The sequence below is a fragment of the Lissotriton helveticus genome, chromosome 9 (genome assembly GCF_964261635.1).
Source record: "Lissotriton helveticus chromosome 9, aLisHel1.1, whole genome shotgun sequence".
In the NCBI taxonomy this organism is placed as follows: Eukaryota; Metazoa; Chordata; class Amphibia; order Caudata; family Salamandridae; genus Lissotriton; species Lissotriton helveticus.
In genome coordinates this window covers 1,275,787,647-1,275,814,682 of record NC_136070.1, presented here as the reverse complement: position 1 = coordinate 1,275,814,682, position 27,036 = coordinate 1,275,787,647, and the positions used below count along the sequence as shown (strand labels likewise).

The 27,036-nt window shown below is 46.8% G+C and overlaps 1 protein-coding gene across 2 annotated transcripts in view; it reads left to right on the top strand.

The window, feature by feature from the left end:
- OGG1 (8-oxoguanine DNA glycosylase) overlaps positions 1–27,036 on the top strand; it is an 86,845-nt gene that overhangs the window by 6,615 nt on the left and 53,194 nt on the right. For both annotated transcript variants that reach the window (XM_078661852.1, XM_078661851.1), the window contains exon 2: positions 18,558–18,678. In XM_078661852.1, the coding sequence (XP_078517978.1) occupies positions 18,558–18,678 (121 nt within the window). The remainder of the gene's footprint in view (positions 1–18,557; positions 18,679–27,036) is intronic.

Sequence of the window (27,036 nt, the reverse complement as noted above, 5' to 3'; positions counted from 1 at the left end):
TAAAGTGATTTAAATCCGGTTGAGGGTCACCCAAGTGTTTGGCTAAATATATTATTGTAGTCACATATATTTTGGGACCCCCTCTGTAATTAATTTAAATGACCGGGGATGAGAGAGGACAATACACTAATACTAATGAAATTCCCCCGTGGTCAAGTTATAGCTTCTAATATGGCAAAAACTCACAACATTAGGCCAAAATCTTTCAAATCAATACAGATACAATAATAATCTCTTCTTTCATTTTACATATTTTATTTCTTTTTTCATTAGTTTATCAAAAAGGATTTTTTCATTTTTTTTGATTCTTTACTTATGTACATATTTTTTCTCACAAACATTGATATAGATTTCATTCATTAAAAATTACAGTGTAAATGCAATGTGATGGGAACATAAAGTACTTAACAATAAAACTTAGCACCCTGTCTGTCACACACCAACCAACATGCACCCTGTCTCATTTATACCACTCAACCCATTTGCAAGCTACAAAACCCCATTACAACGGCTGAGGTAGCACTGATATTATTTGTGCGATATCCACGCCAGGTCTACTCGCGTTTCGGCGGAATCAAACCACCTTCCTCAGGACCAGACCAGAAAAAGTTTCACTCTGATCTCTTTTGCGTGTGTGCAGGGTACCTGCAAATACAACCAACATATTATTGTTTCACATTTATTTTTGCAAGTTATGATATACAGATAGCCATATTTCTGTGTGAAAGCCTAACTCTTGTTTCAAAATGTATTTTTAGGAAAGACTTAGCCATCTTGTACATCTAAGGACCCCAAGTCAAAGCCTGTAACAATATTCTGTTTTACATCAGTAATGCTTTTCTTTTTCTTTTCTTGCTGTATCTACTGTTTTTGCAAACTGAGCAATTATATGACTATTTTCATGGAGAAATAGTGCATTCATTTCTAATATTTCTCTCTATCTATCTGAGTATCATTTGAATTATAAGTATAAAAAGGATAAAGTCGCCCCAAATGTACTTATTGAGGATATTGCAGTTAACGTAATAGGCCATTGTAAAGGCACTGGGCCTGCCGCCTTGCGCCTCTGGGCAGGGAACTTCTCAGTGGATTACAATACCCTGCTTAAGTAGATTTTAATGGTATTCCATTCCAACAATGAGCAACTGCATTGCAATTATTTTGGAAAAATAACCTGTGGTTCACATTTGAAGTCGAGAAGTTGATGCAGGGGCAGCCGTAGGCATGTGCAAGCTGTGCACTGCACAGGGCCACCAAACCCCAGGGGCCTCCACGCCAATATATATCCTTAATCTAATAATCCTCTGAGGATGGATACATATTTGCGTGGCGGCCCCAGTTGCAGGGATTTGGCGGCCTCCGGCTCTGTTCCACTTCCAAATACCCTGTCCCCCTTCCTGAGTTCCGGGGGGCTCCGCCCCGCCCGGACCCCCTCTTCCGGGGTCCCCTACCTACGCTCCCTGCCCCTGGCTGCCATGAGCCTAGAGCCGCCCCTGGTTGATGCAATCCTTGTTCTGTAGCAAGCAGTTTGATTGCGATTCTATGACTAGAGGCTCCAATTATGCTTCTCTAACTTTACTGCAATAAAATACAGCAGCCAACGAAACCTCATCTTTCACCTGGTCATAGGTAAATTAACCAGTCAGGCTGGCGTGGTCTTTCAAGTCGGAGGGTAATCATTGAACCCTCCCCTTTCCTTGCTACTCAGAAGGCGAGTTAAGTCCCATTCTTCGTTTCTTATAAGCAGTGTTAGATTAACTGATAATATTCGTTCACGGCTATTGTTGGCATTTTGTCTACACAGTTGTTCCACAGTTCACGGGTTATGAACTAGTGGTCACCTTTGGCGTTCGCAGATGATCCTTGTTATATTGTGATTTCTAATTTAATTGACTGTTCAGGCGTGGTCATTCACAGATACTATGCGTGGATGCTCTTAGGGTGATGCACATTGAGTAGTGGAGCGGGTGCTGGGGAGTGAGGCTGTGCTCGTACGGCTTTAGCCGACAAGCACCGCCTCTTCTCAGCCGGACAATGGCGCCCATGCGCGATGCTCCACCAGCATTGCTTTGAACGTTTGGTGTACGCCGTGACCTGCAGAAGTAGAGTTTGGGCGACATACTCATTTTGCCTGCATTCATCGCCCTCCAAGTGTGAAAACTGTTACTCCCCCTGGATGCCTTTGTGAGCTGAAGTTTGGGGTTGGAAGACGGTATTGAACAAATCTTTTCCCTAAGGAGCTGTCAGGCCCGTTCTCTCCACTTTTTATCAGCTCATTGCATGTTTAAAGGGCCTGCTGATTGGGGTTGCTCTCCGCCCCTATGCCTTTTGAGGTTGAACACCAGTACATTGCTGTAAACATGGATCAATGCAAACTCTCTGCTGAAGGGGATTATGGAGAATATTATGAAGACCCCTCGGATGTATATTTGGAGGAAGAGCTTGTAGAAACCCTTGAGCATTTGGTGCAAGAATCTGTGAATAGCGCGCTATTGTTGGCTTCAAAGCCTTTCACGAGTCCCCCTTAAAAGGTATAGGATGCACCCAGAGGGGATAGCATCTAATGCACCTTTCCTGGAAGTGAGAATTTCCGAAGACAGCAGACCATCCGGGGACAAAGCACAACCTCCTAAATGGCCTCAAACTGACCCTTGCGAAAAATTGTCCCATGCTTATTTCAGGGACCACAAATATAGTGCCATCAATGCTCCAAGTACCTCCAGGGCTCAATCCCCCACAGGTATGGATGATTAGGTCAATCTGGCTTGCTCTTCTCATTCTGACTCTTCCCGAGAGAGAGTACTCTGCCTGTCTCAAAAAGAGGAAGTGCAAGATCCATGTAAATCCAACAGTTTTCCGCCAGGGAGGACAGCCAAAGATGCTAGACTTCAACACAGATGAAATAGTTCATCCCTGATCCTCCGACTGGCTACCCCTCCTTGGGTTGGCTGATTATGTACAGCCACGAGTGCGCAAAGGATTGGAAAAGAGGATGCAGACCTGTTTACAGGCTGCATATCATTGACCTTCCTCCCCGGGTAAGATGGCAGAGCACCCCCAAAGTTGCCCTAACAAAGGTATACGTTTTTCAAAAAGTTCTTGAAAGATATCAAGAAGGGGACTGACCGTGCTTGGCTTAGCTGCCAAGACAAACTTATGGATATGTCTCACCCCATTACCAAGATCCTTGAAATGACTTATCCCGCCAAGGAGTCAGGAACTCCAATAGATCCTGTTGTCCTGAACCCAGAGAGCAGTGTGCAAATTATTTAATGCTAACCGTGCTTTATCGACAGAGAGTCATCAATTGATCCCGATGTGGATTGTTCCCAAACTTATGGATCTGAGGTTGGTCCTTTCGTATAGGGTTTACTGTTTGGAGATCACTTTAAGAATCTTGGACAAGGCTCAACGTTCACCCAAAAAAAGTCTTCTAACCTGATCTTTTTGGCAGGGTGAGGCGTTTCAAAAAGTGTTTGCCAGGCTGAGAGTTCTTTCAAAGCTCTCAAAAAAGGCTACTGATCCCATGACCGAGGAGGCTGATCCAACAGTTTGATAGGTGGCACATTTTTCCCCTTTGAGATCACAAGGGAGTCAAGGGCGCGTTGGTTGAGATGGCTATAGAAGCACCCTGAGCAACAACTCAGACCTTTGCACCTGAAAATTATTCCTGTGTCCAGTGTGGTGTTGGGGGGCATTGTGGGCCTCCTTGTTCACAGTTGGCTCATGTTCACATGCGTGGATGCTGGAGACCATTCATGGTTACAAACTAGATTTTTATGGTACTCTCCTTCAACCCTCTTCCTCCAGACAACTCTATTTCCTAACAATAATGGATTTTTATAGACCCCGAGACCAATGAAGTTCTATGCAAAGAGGCTGTATAGCATACTATCCTTTATCCCAGAGATTTCATCACCACCATCATTTTGGTGCAAAAGAAAGGTGGCAGCTACAGGCTGGTTTTGAACCTGTGCAAATTCAAAGCATTGATTCTCTATCACCATTTTAAGATGGACGGCATCCATCTATGTAATCTTTTACAGGAGAAGAAATCGTTAGTACACCTCGAGATACCTCGAGATACCTCTTGGTGTGGATCTTTCCACTGTACAGGCGTTTTCTTCAGTTTCAGTGGCAGGAGCAATGGTTCGACTTCCGCGCCCTTCAATTCGGTCTGTCTTCGGCTCCATGGCATTTCACCAAACTGATGTGACCAGTGGTCCAAACCCTAAGATCGAGACGTGTACGGCTGATCGTCTACATGGACAACCTTATGATTATGGCGCAAGATCAGTCCACAGTGATAACACATTTGGATTGGACAGTTCAGCTCCTGCAGGATCTGAGGTTCTTTTTCAAAACGACTAAATCTGTCTTGATGCGAACACAACAGATAGATTTTCTAGGATTTCAGGTGGGTTCGATGAATGCTAAGCCTCTATTGCCCATGCAGAAAGTCAAGTCCAAGAAAGAAATAAGGTCATCAATGATACTGATTCGGGTTGATCCCAAAGTTACAGACCCCTGTCTCAGCCTTGTCTACTCCTTTCACAGAGTGTTTTTACTGTTTGGAAATCCCTGGCCAGGATCGTGGGACTGTTGGCTTTCTCCTTTCAAGCTATTTTTTTCCCATCCCAATGCATTACACAGCTCTTCAGAGGCCGAAAAATCACCACTTTCTAAAGGGTATCTCCTATGCAGATTAAGCATTGTTGACTGTGGAAGCCTGGACCAAAGTTTCCTGGTGGCTAGTCGACATGGAGGCGTAGAATGGCAGGGTAATTTTTGGCTGCCTGCTGGAAATAGTAATAGAATCGGACTCTAGCAAGTGGGGCTGACGAGCAAGGGGCAAACTGGTTTCCACAAATGGTTGTTGATCCAAGACGAATTCGAGTCTGCAAATAAATTCTAGAGCTTTTGGTGAGCTTTTTTGCCATTAGGGCACTTTCTCCATAGAGGATGAACTGTTGTGTTCTGGTGCGGTCTCTGCGGTTCAGTATATTAAAAGGCTCAGTGGGACAAGATCCCCTTGCTAGCAGAGACTTCCAAGGATTTCTGACTCTTTTGGCTATAACACCAACTCTCAGTGATGGTGAAGTACATTCCCGGTTAGACAAATGTGGTCGCGGACTGGATGTCCAGAACTCTGAAAGACACCACCAACTGGTGATTGTATCCTCAAGTTTTCAGAGGCCTGTATCGCATTTGGGGCCCAAGCTCAATGGATCGCTTTGCGTTTCACCTGAACGCTCATAAGATCACTTTCTTCAGGTGGTGCAGGTGTCCCAAGCAGCGAAGGACTTTCTCCAAGATTGGGTGGATAATCTGCAATATGATTGTCTCCTGTTTGTAAAGATCCGTGGGAGCTGTCTCAGGTATGTCATCAGAAGATGGAATTGATTTTGGTGACTCAGAACAACCTTGGTTCCTGGTGTTGTTAGACCTGGTTTGCGATTGCCTAACGATGGTTCTTCACTTCAGGGAAGAAATGACAGACCCACTATGTCTCCCTCCTCCATTAGTCCTGTCAGAATAACTCTCCCTTATGTCTTCTGGGGCTTTCAGGAGAAGTTGGGATGTGCCAGGAATTTCACAATGAGCTAAGTTATATATCCAGCAGTCTTGGTCAGCCAATACCCATAGGAGAAATGCTTTAGCCTGGAGAAGATGTTAGTCAGTCAAGCTTTATTTCGATAAAAATATCATAAAAGCAATACAAGAAGATTTCAAGGTAAAATATAGTTCACCAGGTCATAAGGGATAAAAACTTGCAGCATAGTTCTCCTTTGTTCAATAAAATGTACAGCTTTTGACAATGTTATAAAAGAAATCATGTTGATTAAGAACAGGTTAAGACAATAAAAGGCAATTAATTTTAAAATGTAAAATATTCATTATCTAGATCAGAGTGTAGCATTACGAGCTTCAACTGTGCAATATTCATACTCATAATCACTATGTCAGTTTTGGGAGGCCCTTCATATAGCCCTAAGCCTTATTAACCAGGCTCGTCCCAAAAACGTAGCTACACCGCAAACATATAAAGTTCTCGGGTCTGTTCTAAGTATACGTAGGGCAACTCGATGGTTGGTAGTGCCTAATTGCTTACAAATTGGCGCAAGCCATCAAGACCTAGCACTAGCATAAGCAGGGCAGGCAAACATATAATGTGCAAAACTCTCTTTAGGGTTCCCACAAGACGGACATTCTTTGGCGGTCTGGTTGAGGGTTCGCCACTTCACAGTGAATTCGGCGACTGGGATTGTGCCAAATCTAAATTGAGTATATAGAGGTCTATCCCTTGGAGTCTGGATCACGTCCAGAAATGGTTCGAGGGCTCTAGATGGTTTGTGTTGTAAGAACTCTGAAAGCCTTCCTGAATTTGGGTTGCTGAGATCTCTGGCATCTACCCAATCCCAATAAGTATGTTTCAGCTCTACTTTGCTCGGCGGGATTTGGGAGTCCCATGGCTCTTTGAGTCCCAGAGTTATCAGCAGTGCCTTGACATTTGAGATCCATTTTATATTTTTACCAGTGTCCAATCTCATTACTTCAGTGAAGGCTTCAGCGTAGTTGGTAAGTTCTGGAGTACGCCTAAGGCGTGCCCGGTACAGCAGGGGGCGAAGTTTGTCCGAATCTTTGATATGGCGCCTACCCAGATCATATAACAAGGGGGTTAAAGGTGTTCCCTGAGGCAACATAATGAGGTCCCTAAAGACCTTGTTTTCTGATCTACCAAGGTCGTTGAGATTATCAAAGCCCCAAAATTCGGCGCCATAAAGGGCCGAACTGACTGCCTTAGCTCCATACACAATGAGTGCTGGGGCAATAGGTCTACTATATGACGAGCGATGTTGTTTGCTCAACAGGAGAGTCGGCACCTTATTGCCTGCCAGGGTCGGGCATCTGCTGGTGCTTCTTGTAGAAATGTAACCACCCCGTTCACGTATAATGAGAACAGGGTGGGTGCCATCACACAACCCCGGCGTACTGCCCTGTTTACTGGGATCCTATCAGTAAGCTGTCCCTGGGACCCCCACCTGATCTGCACGTAGTTACCCTCGTGTAGCCTTATAAGAAGGTTAAGGATCGTTGGAGGTATGCCCATGCCCTTCAATGTATGCCATAGCTTATCCCTGGGGACCAGGTCGAAGGCAGTCTTCAGATCGATAAAGGTGACATTAAGACTGCCCTTACCAAGTACCACTACCTTCCAATGGATCATAAGAAGCCTAAAGACCTGGTCCACCGTTCCTGTATTGGTCTGAAAGCCCGCCTGGTATTGGGAAAGAATGTCCTCCTCAGCCCACAGTTGGAGAAGATGTTGGTGCAACGAACGGGGTGTAGATTCCCTGGAAACTACCTTGTCAGTGGTGGTGAATTCTTTGTCGCATTTGGCAGAGATTGGTCTAGCACACAGGTCGATAAACAATTTTCACTCTGTAATTTAAGCAGAACATTATCCTGTTAAGGGTAGACCAGTGGGTGAACATCCTCTGATCTGCAAACTAATGAGGGGTATTACATATGCCCATCCCGAGTACTCAGTGTAGTGTTTATGGGATGTCAATGTAGTTCTATGGATTTTGGAACATTTGCCGGATAATGAGAATTTACCCAGGATTTTTTTTTTTTGGTAGGAGAGTATTGGATACTCGTGTGCTAGACTCAAAAGATAGAGTTTTTTTCCAAAATGCAAACTGCAACAGGATGGTTTGGGGCTAGTGCTTATTGCTTTGCAAAAACCTCACAGGTCTGTCTTGTCAACCACGCTGGCCAGTTGGGTCCAAACAGTTTTTGATATGTTGATCTTTGGGGCTCATTCCACGAGAGAAACCCTGGCTTCTAAAGCCTACTCTTTGTGTTTTCACCTAGAGGATATCATGAGAGCGGCCGACTGGTCTTCTGAATCTACTTTTAAAACATTTTGTTATAAATAAACCAATTGTGAATGTTGCTTCCTTTGTTGTGGGTCAGCTTTAAACAAGCATATTCACAGCCTCCACCCTGACATAGAATAACATTTTCTAGCTGTTGCATCAGCAATTTTCAATTCCATTAAGGACACTGATATGAGCATTATCTCACCCAGTTCTTTACTTTGTGATGTCTCCTTTAATACTAAACATACATTTTATTAGATGAGTTGTATACTGGACCCTCCCTCATGTTGTGATTATCATATGGGTTATAGCCGTTGTTGCGGCTGTGTTACGTTTTAGTTTCAGCTTATGACTAGAAGCAAGACTGAATGGTGTTTGAGAGGGTCCCTTTCTGGGCTAGGGCGTTGTCCATCACATTTGGCGAATGGTTGGCAGGCAGATCAAGGATTCTGACTGCAATTTTGATTTCCAGTTGACGTTTGTCCACAGTGAGACTCTTGAGAGTGTTATATTGATGTTGCAAAGAAAGAGGAGGGTCCTATTATTTCATTTGAGCTGAAGGGACCATGTGGGGCCTGATCGGTTAATTTATGCATGATGAGGTGGAAGATGGTCATAGGATATTGAGTTTTGATGTGTTTGATTTTTCATTGGCTGCTGTATTTTTATTGCAGTAATGTTAGAGAAGCATAATCCTCACTCCCATGTCCTTAATAGAATTAAAGATTCTGTAGTAGGGGATCTCTGTGTATAGTCGGTCAACAACAGGGAGGGACATTGGGGGGGACAATATTTAAAGGGGTCCAGTGTGCGTGTCCCAACAATCTGTACAACAAATAGATGCACACAGTTCCCCTGTTCTCTGTGTATAGTCATAATCTAGTGAATAGTCCCGCCCATGTGCGTGGACCCCGGAGCAATCAAAAATAATCTCTTACAGTGTCAAAAAATGCAGAAATGCATAGACACTTAAGAGAGAATTTAAAGACAGATAATGCAGCCAAAAAAGACTACACTGTCCAGTACTTCAACTAGAAATTCCACCACAAAATCCACAAAACAGCAAAGCCTGTACAGATTTCCCTTGCTTAACAGCAAAATCCCTCAGGAATGATAGAGAGAAGAACCTGGACAGACAAGCCCCATAGGCTGCCATTATGTGGCTTAAATAGGATACTGTGCCTTTAAGGAACCTTCCAGAACCTTCTCCCAGTATCCCAGAATGCATAGCAGGTCCAACTTAGTTTCAGTTCTTTTTTCCGGCTCCTGCAAGCAGGACCCTGGAGCATTGAGCTCTCCCTTTTTTTAGTACAAGTACCCGCTACATCGGTCACTCTGCCAGCACGAAGAGTATCGGTCGACGATTCCAGTTTAGGGGCCGCGGGGGGAGGTCCTCCTGGTACCCCGCCGCCACACAAACGTGTAACGTTAGTCGAGTTACATGAACGTGCGTTACAGCGTACGCCCAAATACCAGTCCGTTGCAGATATCAGACGAGCTCTCAGCGAATGCCGTTATGATCCAGTCCCAGGCGATGATAATATGGTTATATATTCATTGCGTGTAAGACGGGTGACCGAGTATTTGGACACCCTACCGAATATGAAAGAAGATCTAGACAGAATATATCGTTTCATCCGTACAGGAGAGGATCCAGAAAGTATTGGCGAAATCATGTCTCTAAGGAAAGCTGAGACTCAGCTCATGCTATTAAAATTTCTAATCAATTGTTTAATAAGGGAACAAGATTATCCGACTAAAGATCCGATCGAAATGAGAGTTCTGACAAAGTGGAGTGATCATATAGCCGAGGGAAGACACAAGACACTCAGTAGTATAGAGAGTATGTACAAGAAGATTCGTAAGGAAATAATAAGGTTACACGAGCAACGTAAAACAGCACAAGTGTCTGAGAAAGAAGACAACACTGATACTGAAGAGGTAGAAGACGAGAATCCCACCAGAATAGCGTATGTAGGTAAAACTAGACTTCCCGACCGACATTCACGCCTAGAACACAAGAAAGTTTTTCCCCTTCCAGCACTAGAACAAGGGAATCTTGAGCAAGTATTTCAAGCCACCGATCACATTCTGAAATCACGTATCGGTTATAGTGAACTTAGCACCATGCATGAACAAGAACTAGCCCGATCAGCAGTCCGATGGACTACTGATTCTACCACTTTTCCAGACGAAATAGTGGCACAAATGTTTCTGAAACTGCCCCCAGCCGAGCAGCGACTGGTGGGTATGTATATGATCCAGCACCTCATTACACTGTATGAGGGACAGCATTCTGATCCAGGTCCGTTACATGATGTTCTGAACGAGTTACTCCAGTATAAATGGAAAGGTCTAGGTACCGATTTAATTAGCGTCATTCTAGAACAGCGCCACAAATATAGAACGTTTCTGAATCCGCATTTTGTTCATGTCTCACCTCCAGAAAGTAAATCATTTTACATAGATAGACAGCATCCGTTACGAGAAGTACACCCAGTTAGGACAGCGGGTGGTGAAATGCAACGAGTATTTGTTTACACCCCTATCACAAAGATGGAACTCTTAGAGATGAAAAAGTTAATTCCCTGTCACGATAAAGATCCAGCAGGGTTCCATCGAGAATTAAAGGACATGCTCCGTATGGGAGAATACACATATCCTGATATCATTAAAATGCTAAAGGTCCTGTTGCCCGCAGGGGTATATGAAAAACTCAAGGAAAAAGAATGGGAGGTGGGAGAGAAAAAGATAGATTGGACAGCTCTAGAAGCTGAAGATAAAATACGAGTACCAGGTACCGGTCTTGGGGACAAATGTAAAGAATTGCCCGAGTTATTGATTCAAGTTTTGCCAAGGTTACTAGCCACGAAAAAGGAAGATTGGGATGCAATCTCAGCATGTAAACAGAAACAGGATGAAGACACTAGTGATTTTTATTCTAGATTTGAAAAATGTTTTATTATTAACAGTGGTTTGAAGACAAGTAGCGAGTCGTACCCTCATCTTTTTGTTACTAAACTAGTCGAGAATTCAAGTCCACAAGTTAAAAATCGAGTTTTGAAAGTCGAAAGTACCTGGCAAGCTAGTACCCCGTCACAAATGTTACAGATGCTCCAGTATCACCAGAATAGAATCAGGGAAGAGCAAGAACACGAAAGGAGACGTATGAAAGATACGAAAATGAAAGTACTAGTTGCACAATCTGTTCCACAAGACAGTCAGAAGAGGGGTCCGAATCAAGCCAGTCATCCTGCAGCTCCCGTTAAAGGGACTTGCAATTATTGTAAACAGCCAGGTCATTTTATAAACGAGTGTGCAGTTCTGAAACACAACATAGCTACTGGTAAAACTAAAGAAAGACCACGTCCGCCTAGACAAGAACAAGTTTCACAGACTTCTCAGTCACCACAGAATGCACAACAGACAGTTCCAGCACCGCAGCCCATCGCTGCAACACAGCAGGTTACACAGCAAATGTACCAGTATGCTCAGACAGAGTATCCAGAGTATCAACAGTATTCATGAAACAGCCTAGAGAGGGAGGTAGGCTTGCCTCTCATCGAGATACCTGTAGATCAAGAGGGTCCCTATGTACACAGTCAAGTATTAGGGAAAGACAGAAAGTTTCTGATTGATACAGGGGCAAGTAGGACTACTATCAGTCATGACGAGGTTCCAGGGGCTCCGCTCTCAGGCTCTAAAAATGTTTCCCTTGGATTTTCAGGAAAACCGATTGTTAATGAGATTTCAAAACCAGTTACTCTAGAAGTTGGTCCATTGTCCCGAATTACTGATTTGTTACTTACGAAGTCATGTCCAGAAAATTTGTTAGGAATTAAAACATTAAAAGAATTAGGTGCAGTAATTTGCTGCTCCCCAGAAGGAATACGATTGTTTTTGCGTGACTTTAAAGGTCACTATGTATTACGCGATTTTGATCCAAGATTACTAAATGTACTAAATGTACCGCAGCATTTATGGGCGCAAGGTCCAACTGATGTAGGTTTTATGCACATCACACCCCATCGTGTGACTCTCAAGCAAGGTATAGTTTTGCCACGGATCAGACAGTACAGATTGCCACCTGAGGCTGTAGCAGCCTTATCCAAAATTATTGACGAGCTTATTGCTCAAGGAGTGGTTGTAGAAACTGACTCCAATGTATGTAATTCTCCTATCATCCCAGTCATGAAACGTACTGATCCAAATGCACCTCCAGTATATCGATTAGTGATTGACCTTCGAGAGCTTAATAAATGTATCATACCCCAGTTCCTCCTGGTAACACGTCATTGCCAGTTTGCGCGCACCACTAGGTTAAAGGTCCCAGCTGCTCAGGTAGCCCCCTCCATGTTTCCGCCCCTTTTATGACATATTCTGTTACGTTTACATCACATGTCTATGTATACGCCCTGTACACGCCTTCTTGTTACATCATGTTGCCCTTATCTTTCGCGACTGCTACAAACCCCGCCTACTGCTACGCCTACTGTATTGAATGTAATGTATTCTGTTTAACTATAAATATTGTGCACTGTTATTAAAAGTTAGCCTATTCCTGCCCCCGGCAGCTGCCATCCTATTCCCGTACAGGCTGTCCTGTTCCTGTCCTTTATGCTTGATTAAAGCCTGTCAACTCCAGCTACCTCGAATCTTGACTCTTATTTATTGAGCTACCTGTTTATTGATTATAGTCAAAAATAGATCCGGTAATTAATTATTTATTTACCACAGTTTTGTTGGTGTTTTTACACTAAATTCGATTTTTGGTGCTTTTAAAGTACTTTAGTGACTTTCTTCTTGGGTTCCTGCACTTCTTTATTGTCCATAATGCCAGCATTATTTGACAAATGCCCGGAGTGCTCCAGGAAGAAGGCCAAGTCAGACCCCCATGAGGTCTGTATCCTCTGCCTTCCCTCTTCCCACATCCCTGAGGACTGTGTGATCTGTAGAGGCTTCTCTGGAAGGACCCTGAAGGACAGGAGAAAAATCAGACTTCAGGGACTTGAAGAAAGAAGATTGAAGGCACGAGGTGGGTCAGGAGGGGCTCCTTCTGCCCATGCTGAGGCCTCTGGGGGGCTCCCCAGGGGCAGGAAGCCCAGCCCGCGCCCAAGATCTCCGTCTGGGTCAGTTGCGATGACCACGACGTCGAGAGGGAGGTCCACGGCCAGTTCCCGGTCTCCCCAGGGCTCTGGGTTGAGAAACCGTCGCCCGTCGACGTCGAGGGACGTGTTCCGGCCGCCGTCGAAGCCGGTGTCGATCTCCTCGTCGTCGCCGTCGGCGTCGAGTGGTCGACATCGGAGGACCCGGCGTCGGCGCTCGCCGTCGAGGCGACACCGCCGTTCGCCGTCAAGGACATCGTCGTCGAGGGGATCCTCGTCGTCGAGACCGCCGTCGAGACGGGAGAAGTCTCCGGCGCCGAAGACGTCGACGTCGAGACACTCAACGTCTAGACGTTCCAAGAGGTCGACGTCGAGACGATCCAAGAGGTCGACGCCGAGACGTACGAAGAGGTCGAGGTCGCCGTCGAGGCACCATCGCCCGTCGTCGAGATTCCGTGGCTCGTCCATCTGGTCGGGACCCCCCTCCATTGCCTGCTCGACCGGCTCCGCAGGCCCCGCTTCCAGTGACTCCCCCACCCCCGGTTCCACCGCGGGCGGTGTCGATGCCCAAGTTTCCGCCGCCGCCGAAGAAGACTCCTAAATCGAAGCCGAAGCCTAGGACTCCGGAACCGGGGAGGCCGGCGGACCGTCCCAGGCCCAAGAGATCGAGGTCTCGCTCGGGGAGATGGGACAAGTCTAGGAGTGGACGCGGATCTTCATCGAGATCCAGGCATCGCCATAGGAGGCGTCGGTCCAGGTCTCGCTCATCTGGGACCCGTTCTTACTCGCCCACGCTGTCTGATTCGCCAGAGACTAGGGTGTCCCCGATAGACGATATCGGCACATTCCAAGATGTTCTCCTGCGCGGAGCGGCGAAGTTGGGGATCAAAGTTGAAGCGCCTACACCTTCGACTTCTGTCATCTTTGAGACGTTACACAAGAAACACATGTCTCGCCCCCTACTGCCTTTGGTGCCGGGGCTCCTCGAGCCGGCTGAACAGCTTTTCCTGACGCCGGCGGTTGTGAAGTCTGCGCCTTCCAGGCTCCTCAAGAAATACAGAGCTCCGGACTCGGACCCAGCCTTCTTGAGAAAGGACCCGGCGCCGGATTCGGTCATTGTGACGGCAGCCCGGAAGCTTCATGCCACCTCCCCTGCATCCACGGTGCCTCCGGACAAGGAGAGCCGCTGGATCGACTCTGCTGGGCGAAAAGCGTGTGGTACATCCTCCTCGTCAATGAAGGCTGCCAGTGACTCGGCGTTGTTGGGACGATACGACCGTGCACTGTGGGACTCAATGGAGCAGTTTGCGGACCTCGTTCCTCGAGACCGCAAAGAGGACTTCATGGAGATCGTCCAGGAGGGGATGCTGGTCTCTAACCAGGCCATTAGCGCCGCGGCGGATATCTCCTTGCTGTCTGCGCACGGATACTGCCACGGGATTAACCAGAGGCGCCATGCTTGGCTCCGGTTGACGTCTCTTAAGCCAGAAGCACAACAGCGTGTAGCGAATCTCCCGTTTTCCGGAGATACACTCTTCGGAAAACACGCGGATGACGAGATGGCCAGGATGAAGGCCGAGGCAGAGACCCTGATGGCGGTGGGCTTGGAGAAGCCCAAAGAGAAGAAACCCTACCACCAGTTCCAACGGCGGTTCGGGTCGCAGGGTCGTGGAAGGGGGCAGTCTGCCGGACAACATCAGCAGCAGCCACAGCAGCAGCAGTACAGGAGGCCCTTCCAGAAACGCCAGGGGGGTAGAGGTAGACAGCAGTCCTCTACCGCTTCCAAGGGCCCGGCCGGGTCTCGACCCTGAGCAGTTACTTCCCCCTCGTCCGTTACCCGCTCCGGTGGGGGGAAGCGTTCAATTTTTTCTGGCAGAGTGGAGAAAAATTACTCAGGACAAGTGGGTGCTGAATATTGTTTGCAATGGATACAGTCATCGTTTCACCAGCCCTCCCCCATCGATTCCTCCCGTCAGCTCGCAGTATCAACTGCGCGAACTTCAGGCGGAGGCAGACATTCTGCTAAGGAAAAGGGCGATAGAAGACGTACCTCTGTCTCAAAGGGGAAGAGGTCTTTACTCTCGGTTCTTTCTTGTCCGCAAGAAGGACAAGAACGAGTTCAGGCCCATTCTGGATTTGCGACAGGCAAACAAGTGGATTCGCAGAGAGAAGTTTCGCATGCTGTCGTTGCATCAGATCTACCCTCAGTTGCAACGAGGAGATTGGATGTGTGCCATAGATCTACAGGACGCATACTTCCACGTGCCAATTGCATGCAAACACAGGAAGTTTCTGCGCTTTCAGGTCGGCACCAATCACTATCAGTACACGGTGCTGCCCTTCGGGCTGAAGTCTGCACCCAGGACTTTCTCGAAATGTATGGCAGTGGTAGCGGCACACCTGCGGAAGAACAAGGTGTTTGTCTACCCGTACCTGGACGATTGGTTGATCAAGGCCTCCTCCTTCTCGGAAGCTCAAGCACACTTCCAGAAGACGTGCGTTCTCTTGAACAAGCTGGGGTTGCACATCAACATGTCCAAGTCGGTCCCGATTCCGGTCCAGCGCATCCAGTACTTGGGAGCCTCCATCAATACGCTGTCAGCAAGCGTGTCTCCTTCGGAAGAGCGACGTTTATCACTCCTTCGGAAGGCTCAGGCTCTCATGTCTTCTCCGTCCACGACAGTGAGGACGGTGTCTTCTCTGCTGGGATCGATGGCCTCGTGTATCTTCCTGACGCCACATGCGCGGCTGCACATGAGACCGCTGCAGGAGTGCTTGGAGGATCAATGGGACCAGAGGAGAGGATCTTGGGACGACAAGATACGCCTGTCTCTGCATGCTCTTCAGTCTCTGAAGTGGTGGTGCACGAAGGAGAATCTCCTCAGAGGGGTTCCCTTCCACAAGGACATTCCCACACAGACTATCGTGACGGATGCTTCTCTCCAGGGCTGGGGAGCGCACTCCGGAGACCTACAAATTCAAGGGACGTGGTCCCAGATGGAGTCCACGTACCACATCAATTTCCTGGAACTCAGGGCTGTGCACTTGGCACTGAAGGCTTTTCACCCGTCCTTTCAGACCAACTCTCTGCTTGTTCAGACAGACAACACGACAACGATGTATTACCTCAACAAGCAGGGGGGCTCGAGATCGCGCACTCTGTCGCAGGAGGCGCAGACGATCTGGCACTGGCTTCTGGCTCGAGGACTGTCGATAACGGCCACCCATCTGCCAGGTGTGCAGAATGTTCAGGCAGACGAACTGAGCAGACTCATTCAGGAAAACCACGAATGGGTCATAAACGACGAAGTACTAGGAGAAGTCTTCGCAAGGTGGGGTACTCCAGACGTGGATCTGTTCGCCACCGCCGAAAACAGCAAATGCCGAGGCTTCGCCTCCAGGTACTACCAGCCGGGGACGCTGGGGAACGCGTTATGGATCAACTGGTCGAACAGCTTTCTGTACGCTTTTCCACCAATTCCCCTGATTCCGGCGGTTCTCATCAAGCTGTCCCAATCCAGGGCGAGAATGATTCTGATTGCCCCGGAATGGCCCAGACAGTGGTGGTTCACGGACCTGCTTCACCGCTCTCTCCTTCCTCACATGAAGCTGCCGTGCAGGCCGGACCTTCTCACGAAGTTCGGGGGGCGGATGGTTCACCCCAACCTCTCGTCTTTGAGTTTGGCGGCATGGCTCCTGAAATAGTGCAATATGGCCATCTGAATCTCCCAGAGGATTGTATGGACATACTGAAGGAGGCTAAGCGACCTTCCACTAGGACTTCTTATGCTTACAAGTGGAAGAGGTTTTGCATCTGGTGCAAGTCTAAGAACTATGACCCCACTTCATGCAAGGAGGATGTCATCCTTCCATATCTGCTACATCTGGCGCAGTCGGGCCTTAATGTCCATTCCATTAAGGTTCATCTGGCTGCTTTGACTGCCTACAGGAAATGCCCTTCACAGACTTCCTTCTTCCAGATCCCTGTGATCAAAGATTTTTTGGAAGGCTTGAAGAAAGTGTTCCCTCCTGTCAGGCTTCCTTCGCCTTCGTGGGACTTGAATGTGGTGCTGTCCAGATTGATGAAGGAGCCTTTTGAACCCATTCATAAGGCTTCGTTGCAGCACCTGTCCTGGAAGGCGGCGTTCCTCGTGGCCATTACATCGGCCCGCAGGGTGAGTGAGATTCAGGCGTTGTGTTGCCAAGAACCTTATACTGTCTTTCATGCTGCTAAGGTTGTTATGCGTACTCACCCTAAATTTCTTCCCAAGGTTGTTTCTGATTTTCATATCAATCAGACTATCACTTTGCCTACGTTCTTTCAGAATCCGTCATCTCCAGCGGAAAGGTCTTTACATTCCCTGGATGTGAGGAGGGTGCTGAAGTTTTATCTTGATAAGACTAAAGATATTCGTAGGTCAGACCAATTGTTCATTAATTATGGCTCAGTCAGGACAGGTCTTGCTACCTCTAAACAGTCCATCTCGAGGTGGATTGTGTCCTGCATACAATTGTGTTACTGCAAAGCTAATAAGACCTTAGGGGGTAAACCTAAGGCTCATTCCACCAGAGGCAAGGCTGCCACGACAGCTATGCTTCGTAATGTTCCCTTTGCAGAGATCTGCAAGGCGGCCACTTGGAAGTCGGTCCATACCTTTGCTAAGCATTACTGCCTGGACACTGATGCCAGGACAGACGCTCAGGTTGGGCAGGCTTCGCTGCGGAATTTGTTCGCACAATAGTGGCGTAATTTCATATTCTCCACCGCCGCTTGATGTGGGGATGGGCTTGCCATTCTATTCACTAGATTATGACTATACACAGAGATCCCCTACTACAGAAGGAGTAGTTTCTGTCCTGTAACTCCAGTTCTGTAGTAGGGGTATCTCTGTTATAGTCATAAGCGCCCTCCCTCCTCCCCGGTGGAGATTTGTTCAGGTACATAATGCTACAGGTCTGGCGTTTTTTACGCCTTCAAAAAGAACTGAAACTAAGTTGGACCTGCTATGCATTCTGGGATACTGGGAGAAGGTTCTGGAAGGTTCCTTAAAGGCACAGTATCCTATTTAAGCCACATAATGGCAGGCTATGGGGCTTGTCTGTCCAGGTTCTTCTCTCTATCATTCCTGAGGGATTTTGCTGTTAAGCAAGGGAAATCTGTACAGGCTTTGCTGTTTTGTGGATTTTGTGGTGGAATTTCTAGTTGAAGTACTGGACAGTGTAGCCTTTTTTGGCTGCATTATCTGTCTTTAAATTCTCTCTTAAGTGTCTATGCATTTCTGCATTTTTTGACACTGTAAGAGATTATTTTTGATTGCTCCGGGGTCCACGCACACGGGCGGGACTATTTACTAGATTATGACTATAACAGAGATACCCCTACTACAGAACTGGAGTTACAGGACAGAAACTACTCCTTCTTGACACACCCGTTAGAAATGTTTATATTATATGGGAAACCGCCTCAGATGACTTGTTCTAATTGTACCTTGTTCGAATCCGACACTTTGTGACACCGAAGTCTATTCAAAGAGTTCTAACCGGCTCCTTTTCTCTGTTTCCTCAGGTTCTGGCATCATGCAGCACCATGCCACCCTCTCCTCCTCTCCAGCTTCATGGCGCAGCTTCCCATGTCCACCTTCAGAGCTTCGATTGGATTTGGTCCTGGCCTGCGGGCAGTCCTTTCGGTTAGTAGGCTTGCTTGAAAATGCCCTTTTCTTTTTCCTAGAGGGAGAGACAACATGCAATCTAAAGAGGAGATGAATAGAGATATATTATTTAAATTAATGTTTGAGCCAAAGTTTATTTTTCTTGAGACTGATTTACAACAAACTGTCTCAAAAGGGAGGTTTATGCATCATAGGGACTTCTTGAGATTTTCAAAGATTTGCAACCTTCAAGGGGATTCACATGAGAATACATAGACATTTCCGCGAATCACAGATTCACCTCAATCCCCACCCCCCTTCTTAGTCCTGGGGATTATCCGCACAGACAAAATCTGCAGAAGCAGCGATTGCATAGGTGTTTGTCAATTTGCACTTGCCATTTTAGAATATTCTTCTGCACCTGGAACATATCTTTACAGGTGTACAGCCGTGTTCCCCTGCATCTCCATGAAACATGAAGCTGAACAATTCCCTTCCCAGCCCTGCAAACACACTTACATTTTATTTATTTATTTTGAAGGTCTTATATAGCGCGAACAAGATCCTTGCGGATATCAGAGCGCCTTACATTCAATCAGGCTGGGCATACAAACGAATAACTGTAGGCACATCAAGAATACAAATCACATAGTGCAAAGTGAGGCATTAGGGTACAACATAAAACCGTTGAGTTAGGTCGTGGTCAGCGTGCATACCTAGAAAGTCTGGAGTCCCCTTGTCAAAGTAGGTGTTAATGCTAAGGGGGTGCTTGGTCCCCAGAGCCCAATTCACAAAGGAAAACTACTTGTGACGGGTTCCACACACAGTAGATGTCCTTCTATGCCTGGGTGTAAATCTCCACCTGGATGGTACTCAACAACTCCAGGTGTAAATTTCCACTCAGCTGTATGATTTATGAGTCTCCACTCCCTTACGTGATGGAGACGCTTTGACAGAAATTATAAATGTAAAGTTTCTGGTAGTATGACTGGATTTCTAATCAGCTTCTATATGGAGAGGTCTCTGCAGTGGAGATTTCCCATAGCAGAGGCTGAGGTCTTCTCTTCTGATGTGGAAAATTCAGAATGGAAAGTAACTGGGAAATAGCATTGGCCAGACCAAAGTCACACATTTCAAGCCTTAACACTGCGAACACATAAAGTCAGTCCACACTCTAGGCTCAGCTCTCTTCACCTTCCAGGATGCAGTTCACCACACTCAAGAGGAAGGGCTACTTCAATGAGGAGACGAACCTTGTGGTTAAATTTGTATCGCACTACAGGGAACTACGTGGCCGGCCTCTACATGCCCTCAGTGCAGTGGAGAGGACATCCCTGTAACAAGAGGTCACAGACTTTGTTAATACATTGGGGGTGGAGGTGCACATTGTACAGGGCCTCAAACAAGTATACAAAAAAGTGATGGATAGAATGCTTGTATTAATTTTAACTACTGGTAATTACTCAGGATTTATCCCAATCCATCCTTATTTTGCATACCACGCCTCCTCGGATTGGACTAAGCCATATGTAAATGAGTCTTGACCCTGCCCCATTGAGAACCGTCCAGCCGAACTGCCAGGCCAGGTCCTCCCTGAACAGGAACACAAGCAACCCAAGACCTCTTATCCCAAAAAGCAGGATTTTGTTTTTGAAAAAACAAAAATGAATGACCCCCCACACCATGTAAGGATTGTCCTGTGGTGTGGTGGTCATTTAAATGTTTTTGTTGTCCCTTACCACCAGGCTTTTAACGGCGGTGGTAAGGGATAGTAAAAAGTGGCCATTCGACCACCCACTCTAAATTGGGCCATTGTTTGAATCTCAGACAAGCCTTACTCCATCAGAGGAGTATATCAGTGACAGAGATGAGTAGGCTCCACCACTGATGGATGGATCTTCAGAGTTGCACGTGCACCTGTGACATTCTGAAGTTTTCATCCCTTCAGCACTTAGGGCCTGATTTAGAATTTGGCAAAGAGCGTCTCCGTTGCAATAGAGTACTAACTGTAAATCAGCCCCTAAGTGCAGAAGAGATGAAAGCTTTAGATTATGACAGGTGCTTGTGCAAAAGAAACCGGAGAGTGTAACAGTGAAATGTTGCATGGTTTGCAAGTAGCTCTATGTTGGTCAGTGTGGAGTATTGTGATCAGCACCGCACATTCTCCTGCCCTCTCTGGTTTTGGTGAGGCTGCAGCCCTGGCTCGTTGGGGGTTCTTTCACCAGGGCATGGCTCAACCTTACCTGATATTTGTAACCCTCCTTCAGTTTTTAGTGCCTGGGGCCGTGTTAGTAGTGGCGCAGGATCTTGTTATAGTGATTTCCCCCCCATGTACAAGGCCATTGGCTCCTCCTTAAAGGCAGAGGCTGCTGTTTGGGTGTTCCCATGGCACGCCAAAGCCAACCCCATCTGCTCCATTCCGTGCCCTATTTGCACGTTGTATAAACAATACTTTTCATCTCTTCCCACCCGGGGGAGTTCTTACTACTCGCAGGAACTTTGAAGCTATCAGGAGGTGCTACTCACACCATGGCTTACTTTGTCAAGAAGATCCCATGACTAGGTATTGACTTTAAACCATGTCCACATTCTCTTGTAAAAACTAGAGACAACTATTCTACATTTAAGGGTGATCATCTTATGCAGGCTTTCTCCCCAGTCATTGTTGGGAAAATTACAAATAGCTTATGAACTATGACTTAGACATACTCCTTGTCACAGTGTTTTGGCTAACTGAAATATCTAACCCTGATTGTTCCTGCTCGCTATTGCATTCTGCATAATAATAGGGTCGTCAAGCAAGAGAGTGGAATGGCTGTAATTTTCAAACCAACCTACCTTTCATCTGTTTTTTATACTCCCCAGTATTCTTCCTGAAACCATTGTGTGTAAAATGTATTTCCCCCTCCACCTGTATGCCCTCCCAGATGGAACGGCCTGATAAAGTCACTGAACTTGTGCTAGAATTAGCTCTATCTAACTCCCTGATTCCAATCCTGGGTAATTTAAATTTTCACGCTGAAGCCTACACCAATTCCAACTTTCTAAAACTAGCAAACCATCTTTCCCTTTTAGAGCTTAGTCAGAATGCACCCCTCTGACCCACATAACAGGCAACAGCCCAGACCTTTTTTTGTGCTGTTAAGGAGTCCATTGACACATTTTTAATTTCCTCCGACCTGGTCAGATCATCATCTGATCTCCTTTCATAAGTAGTCACCTCAAAATGTTCAATCGACTGAACATGTTCAAGTCCCCGCTGTGGCAGGGGTGTCTGCAGCTTTACTGTCCCGAATAAACATGAGGAAGTGGTTTATGATACATTTGTTTGGTAAGTCAACTGTTATGTCTCATTAAGGTATCTCCAAACGAGTGGTGCCAATCTATTGCAACAGATTGTTTACTCCTGAGCTCAAACAGTGTCTATCACAGACTAGGTAAGCTGAAAGAAGTTGGAGGCATAACTTCCCCCGACGTAAAAGTCAACTGTGATGTTATGAGGCGTCATTGAATTCTACCAATGATTTTTTCGTAGGATCCCTGCAAGCCTCCTCTTCCATCTCCCCCCTCGCTTCTTTAAAATGGCCCATTCTTATAGGCTCCTGAGTGTTTTGACTCTTCTCACTGTGATGATCTTGCATCCTTTTTTGGCAACAAAATAAAAAAAAACTATGAGGAAATTGCCTCCTGGTGCTCTCACAGGGCTTCTCCTGATACGCAGCCGAGGACTCCAGTCCACCACCATTGGCAGGCATCCTCTTATGTGCTAAGCGGGGGTCCTCACCTCTGTCACTAATTTGAAATCAGGCTTCCTTGATGATTCCTTACCTCCATCTATTTTAAAATCTGTGCCCTCAGATTTGGCGCTATCCCTCCGCAAGCTTGTCAATGTTTTTATTAGTTCAGGGCAGCTGCTGGATTTCAGTTAAAAAGGCATCGTTTCTCGACTCTCTCACCAGCTAAAAAAAGCCAGTTTGGACTTTTTGGAACTAAAAAGCTGTAGGCCCTTTACTCTCCTTGCCTTCGTTAAGATCATGGAACATTCTCTCACCAAATATGGTGGCGGGCATTCTCAAAACATGGTATTCCTGCAAGCCACCCAGACGGAAGTTTGGGCAGCTGCAACTCTGAAGCTTCTCTAGTTGTCGTTCTTGAGTCTCTTTGAAACACCTTTGAGTAGGGCTTCTCTGCCACCCATGTTGCTTCTTGATTTGTCAGCAGCCTTTGATACGGTTCACCTCGTCATGCTACCCCACCGTCTCAAGGGATCAGCGTTACAGAGATGGCTCTGGATTGTTTTTTGTCTTCTCAGGGCCCACAGAAACCATTCCTTGCCAATTTCCACTGTAAAAATTGTCCAGTGAACTGCAGAGCCTGTTCACCATATATGTCCACCCGTTGGGTGAGCTAATCAGGACTTTTGTCATATGCTCACAACACTCAGATAATAACTAGGCCTCTGACACTGTATTACCTCTCGAAGACTTTCAGCAGTTCAGGACTGGATGGCGAACAACCTTTGGTCTGGCCCAAATCGCTATGTCCAATCTTGTTGGATAATTTCGATCTCTGGCCATTGAGGTAAAAAAAAAGGTTTTGGGATTTTCTCAACGGGCAGTTACAAACAATGCAGGTAACATGTTTTGTATTGTTGAGAACCTTGAGATACAGATTCCCTTTCCTCCCTCATTAACAGCTCTGTCGTTCTTTTTTCGGGAATATTTTTCTTTGGTCCCATATCGGACACGTAAACCTTGCAGGTGTGTACAGCTGAGGCAATAATTAATACACAGATCATCAATAGTATACTGGGAGCAGTTAAGCATTCAACAAACGTCTGCAGTTACAATCAATATGGTCAAACACATCATTGGGCTTGAATTGGTGGAGTCCCAGATTCCTCATCCGATAAATCAAGATGGTGGTATTCAATCCACCCACCTCAGACTTCAGGAAACTAAAGCAAGCACCCTCTACTTCCGTAAGTAACTTTCTCAGCAGTCATGTGGAGGTCCATCCCCTTCCTCAATACCGACATAGATGGTGGCTCGGGAGACCCCCAGTTTTTTGCCACATCTCTCTTTGCCACCACAAATCCCAAATTACAGAAGAGTAGCTTTGCCCCTGGACCATCTACAACATTGGGTGTACCCAAAAGGACATATTTTGGGTCGTAGGGGAGTGATGCTCCTACAACCCTACTCAATTTGTGAATTATTTTTCCCTAATATTCATGTATGGTTAGGCAGGTCCACAAGGTATGAAAGAAGTCTCCTCTGCACCTCAAATGCTCCGGTGACATCGCCCTCCCAATTCTGTGTAGGCGTACGAAATCCGATAGAGGATTTTAAATTGGATGAGTTTCAATCTGGACTTAATCGCCACTTCTTTTGTGTGCATCACGGCTGCCTCTTAATCTAAATCGTCTGATTCCCCTAGCTCAGATTCCCACTTAGCCCTCAACTTCTTCTAGGTATCTGGTACATTACAGTTAATCGTCCTATAGACTGAGGAGACAGCTTTTTCCATCAGCTCTCCCATTAAGAGCCTGCCTTCTAGGGGTGCGTACTCGGAGGCTCCCGAGCTATACCTTCAGCCCTCCACACATGTCTGAGTTGTAGATATCTAAAACGTTGTGTGTCCTGGAGTTGATAAACTCTTTGAAGGGATTGGAAGGAGATAAGGCCCCCTTTCTCAATGAGGTCTCCCACTTTGGAGATGCCGATGTGGTCCCAGGTTTTAAAACCCCAGAGTTTCCCCAGCTCCTTGAAGTACGTCCCTATCCGCAATGGGGTCTCTCGAGTAACCCTACGAGCCCACCTGATGAATGTGTTCATTCTAACATAGGCCTCAAACACCACTTGAGATGCTGGGAGGAACTGTTTCGTCCCTCTTCCTCCACAAGGATAGTGATGGAAGGGAGCTTTTGGAATTAAGTCCGCTCAAGCGCCTAGGTGGGGTGATCTCCTGGGGCCTGACTCCAATTGTTGATGGGGATCAAGTGATACACCCAGTAGTAGGCTCGGACATCAGGGAGGGCAATACCCCCATTGTATTGGTTCAGCTGCAGCGTCTTGAGGTCCCCCTGGGACGTCCGCCACCCCACAACAACTTTCTAAGTTCTTCATCTATCTTAATGAAGAGCTCCTCAGGGATTTTATAATATGTGTTCTGGAGGGCATGTAGGAGCTTCTGGAGGGTGGCCATCTTAAACATGGCTGCCCTTCCTAGTACAGTTAAGGTCAGTGTCCTCCAGCATTTCGCATCAGTCCGGAACGTGGTTTGTATTTTGATTAGGTTCTGCTCCAGGCACCTCTCTGGGACCCGGGTCACATAAATTCCCAGATATTGAAACCCCTCCCGGTCAATGCTCAGTCTACTGGGCAGAAATGTTGAATCCAGACGGCCACTGGTGGGAAAGAGAACCGATTTATTCCAATTTATGGTGTATCCTGAGTGGGCACTATATCTATCAAAGGCCTGAAATGTCACAGTAATGGAATATTCTGGGCGAGTAAGGTACAGGAGGATGTCATCTGCATATAGCTAGATTTTTTCCTTGTCGATCTGGGACCCAGGAACGTGAAAGTCCCTGATAGTCTGGTGTGCTCAGACTGTACAGGCCAGTGGCTCAAATACTAGAGCAAATAGGAGGAGTGGCAGGGGCCACCCTGTTGAGTTCGCCTCCGTATGGGAAAATCTGCAGAGAGAACCCCATTCACCCGCACTGCAGCCAGACAGGCATGATATAGGAGTGATACCCATTTTAGAAATTGGGGGCCAAATCTCCATAGAGTCTGCACCATAAAAAGCCAATGGACGGCATCAAATGCTTTTTCCACATCTAGAGATATGAACCCATGAGGGTCGGGCGGGCCTTGACTTCTGCCAACCAGCTGTGGAGTCTGCAGAGGTTGTACCTAGTTGAGCGTCTGGGCATAAAGCCTGATTGGCCTCTGTGAATAAGAGGGGATATAACACCGATGAGTCTCGTGGCCAGTATTTTGGTCTCTATATTAAGCCACACGATAGGGTGATACAATCCACACTTGGAGGCCGGCTTCCCAAATTTAGGTATCACCACTATCGTGGCCTTGCATAAATAGGATGGGAGTGTCCTGTCCTCTCGGGCCCATCAGTACATGTTGAGAAGATCAGTAGCGGTTTCCACTTGGATACCATTGGGGTCCGGCGTTTTACACGGATTCAGTTTGGCTATGGCTGCCTGTATTTCATAGAGGGAGATTTCCTCCTCGAGGGTATTGCGGTCTTCTGCTGTAAGGGTAGGTACCAACACTGTGTAGATACTCCTCTATTTCCGACTGCGGTGCCAGTTTGCGCACATTGTGAAGAGCCTCATAAAAGTTTGCAAATGCGCCTGCTATGCCCTTCTCTGTTGTATGTGTATGATCATCTGCCCCCTCTATGTGGTGTACCCACCGGGCCTCTATTTCTCGGCAGCCTAGCCACGCAAAAAACCTTGTCGCGGGTGGGGGGGTAATAACATTTTTTTTAAACTTACCTTACTGGGTTCTGTGCCGCCTCCCCTCCTGGTCGGGTACTGCATTTTCCTGCTGCCTTCCTGCTCTCCTGCCTCCGGCAGGAACAGGATGCAGGCAGCCTCCCTCCCCTCCCCTAAGCCAATCACAACGCTTCAATGGCAGCGTTGTGATTGGTGGGGACGGCGCCCAGCCAGGCGCCTATGGGGAGGACATTTTCTCTATGTAGGCTGCTACTTAGAGAAAAGGGAGAGGGCCCACAGCATTGGACAAGCCACTCCTCCCCGACCTGCCCCCAACCAGGCATATCCTTCTGCTTTCTTGCAGTACGAGAAGCAGAAACATAAAATGGTAGTTTTACCATTTTATGTTTCTGCTTCTCACAGTGCCCTAATGGAGGAGCCGACCCTGTATCTAAGTGGTTATGAACCAAAGATACAGAGATTTCGGGATTTGTCCGTTACACATTTCAGCCACACTATGTTCCGCATCTGTTTATGTAAACACCTCCATTGGGGGAAGCGGGGGTAAAGAAAACCTATATTTTAGTGTATCATTGACCACGTATGCCCCATGGCCTGCATCCTGTCCTAGCACCGTCCCATGTGCGGGTCCTCAAGCTCAAATGTCTGAACTGGGGCCCCATATATCCTTAAAAGTATGTGGCAGCCCCTACTTTTGTGCACTACTTTTTCTGCTCCCTGGCGCTGGTCCTAGGACATGCAGTTTTGATCATTTGTCATGTTAAGCAGGAGGGCTTTCAGTAGCGTGGCCGCTCCATTAGCTGTTTGTCCTGGACAGAACGTGTAAGTTGACATGTTGCACCCTGCCTAAGGACTCAATAGGCCCCCATAGGGTGACCTACCCGTATACCAGAGGGACATCTGGCTGTGCCATT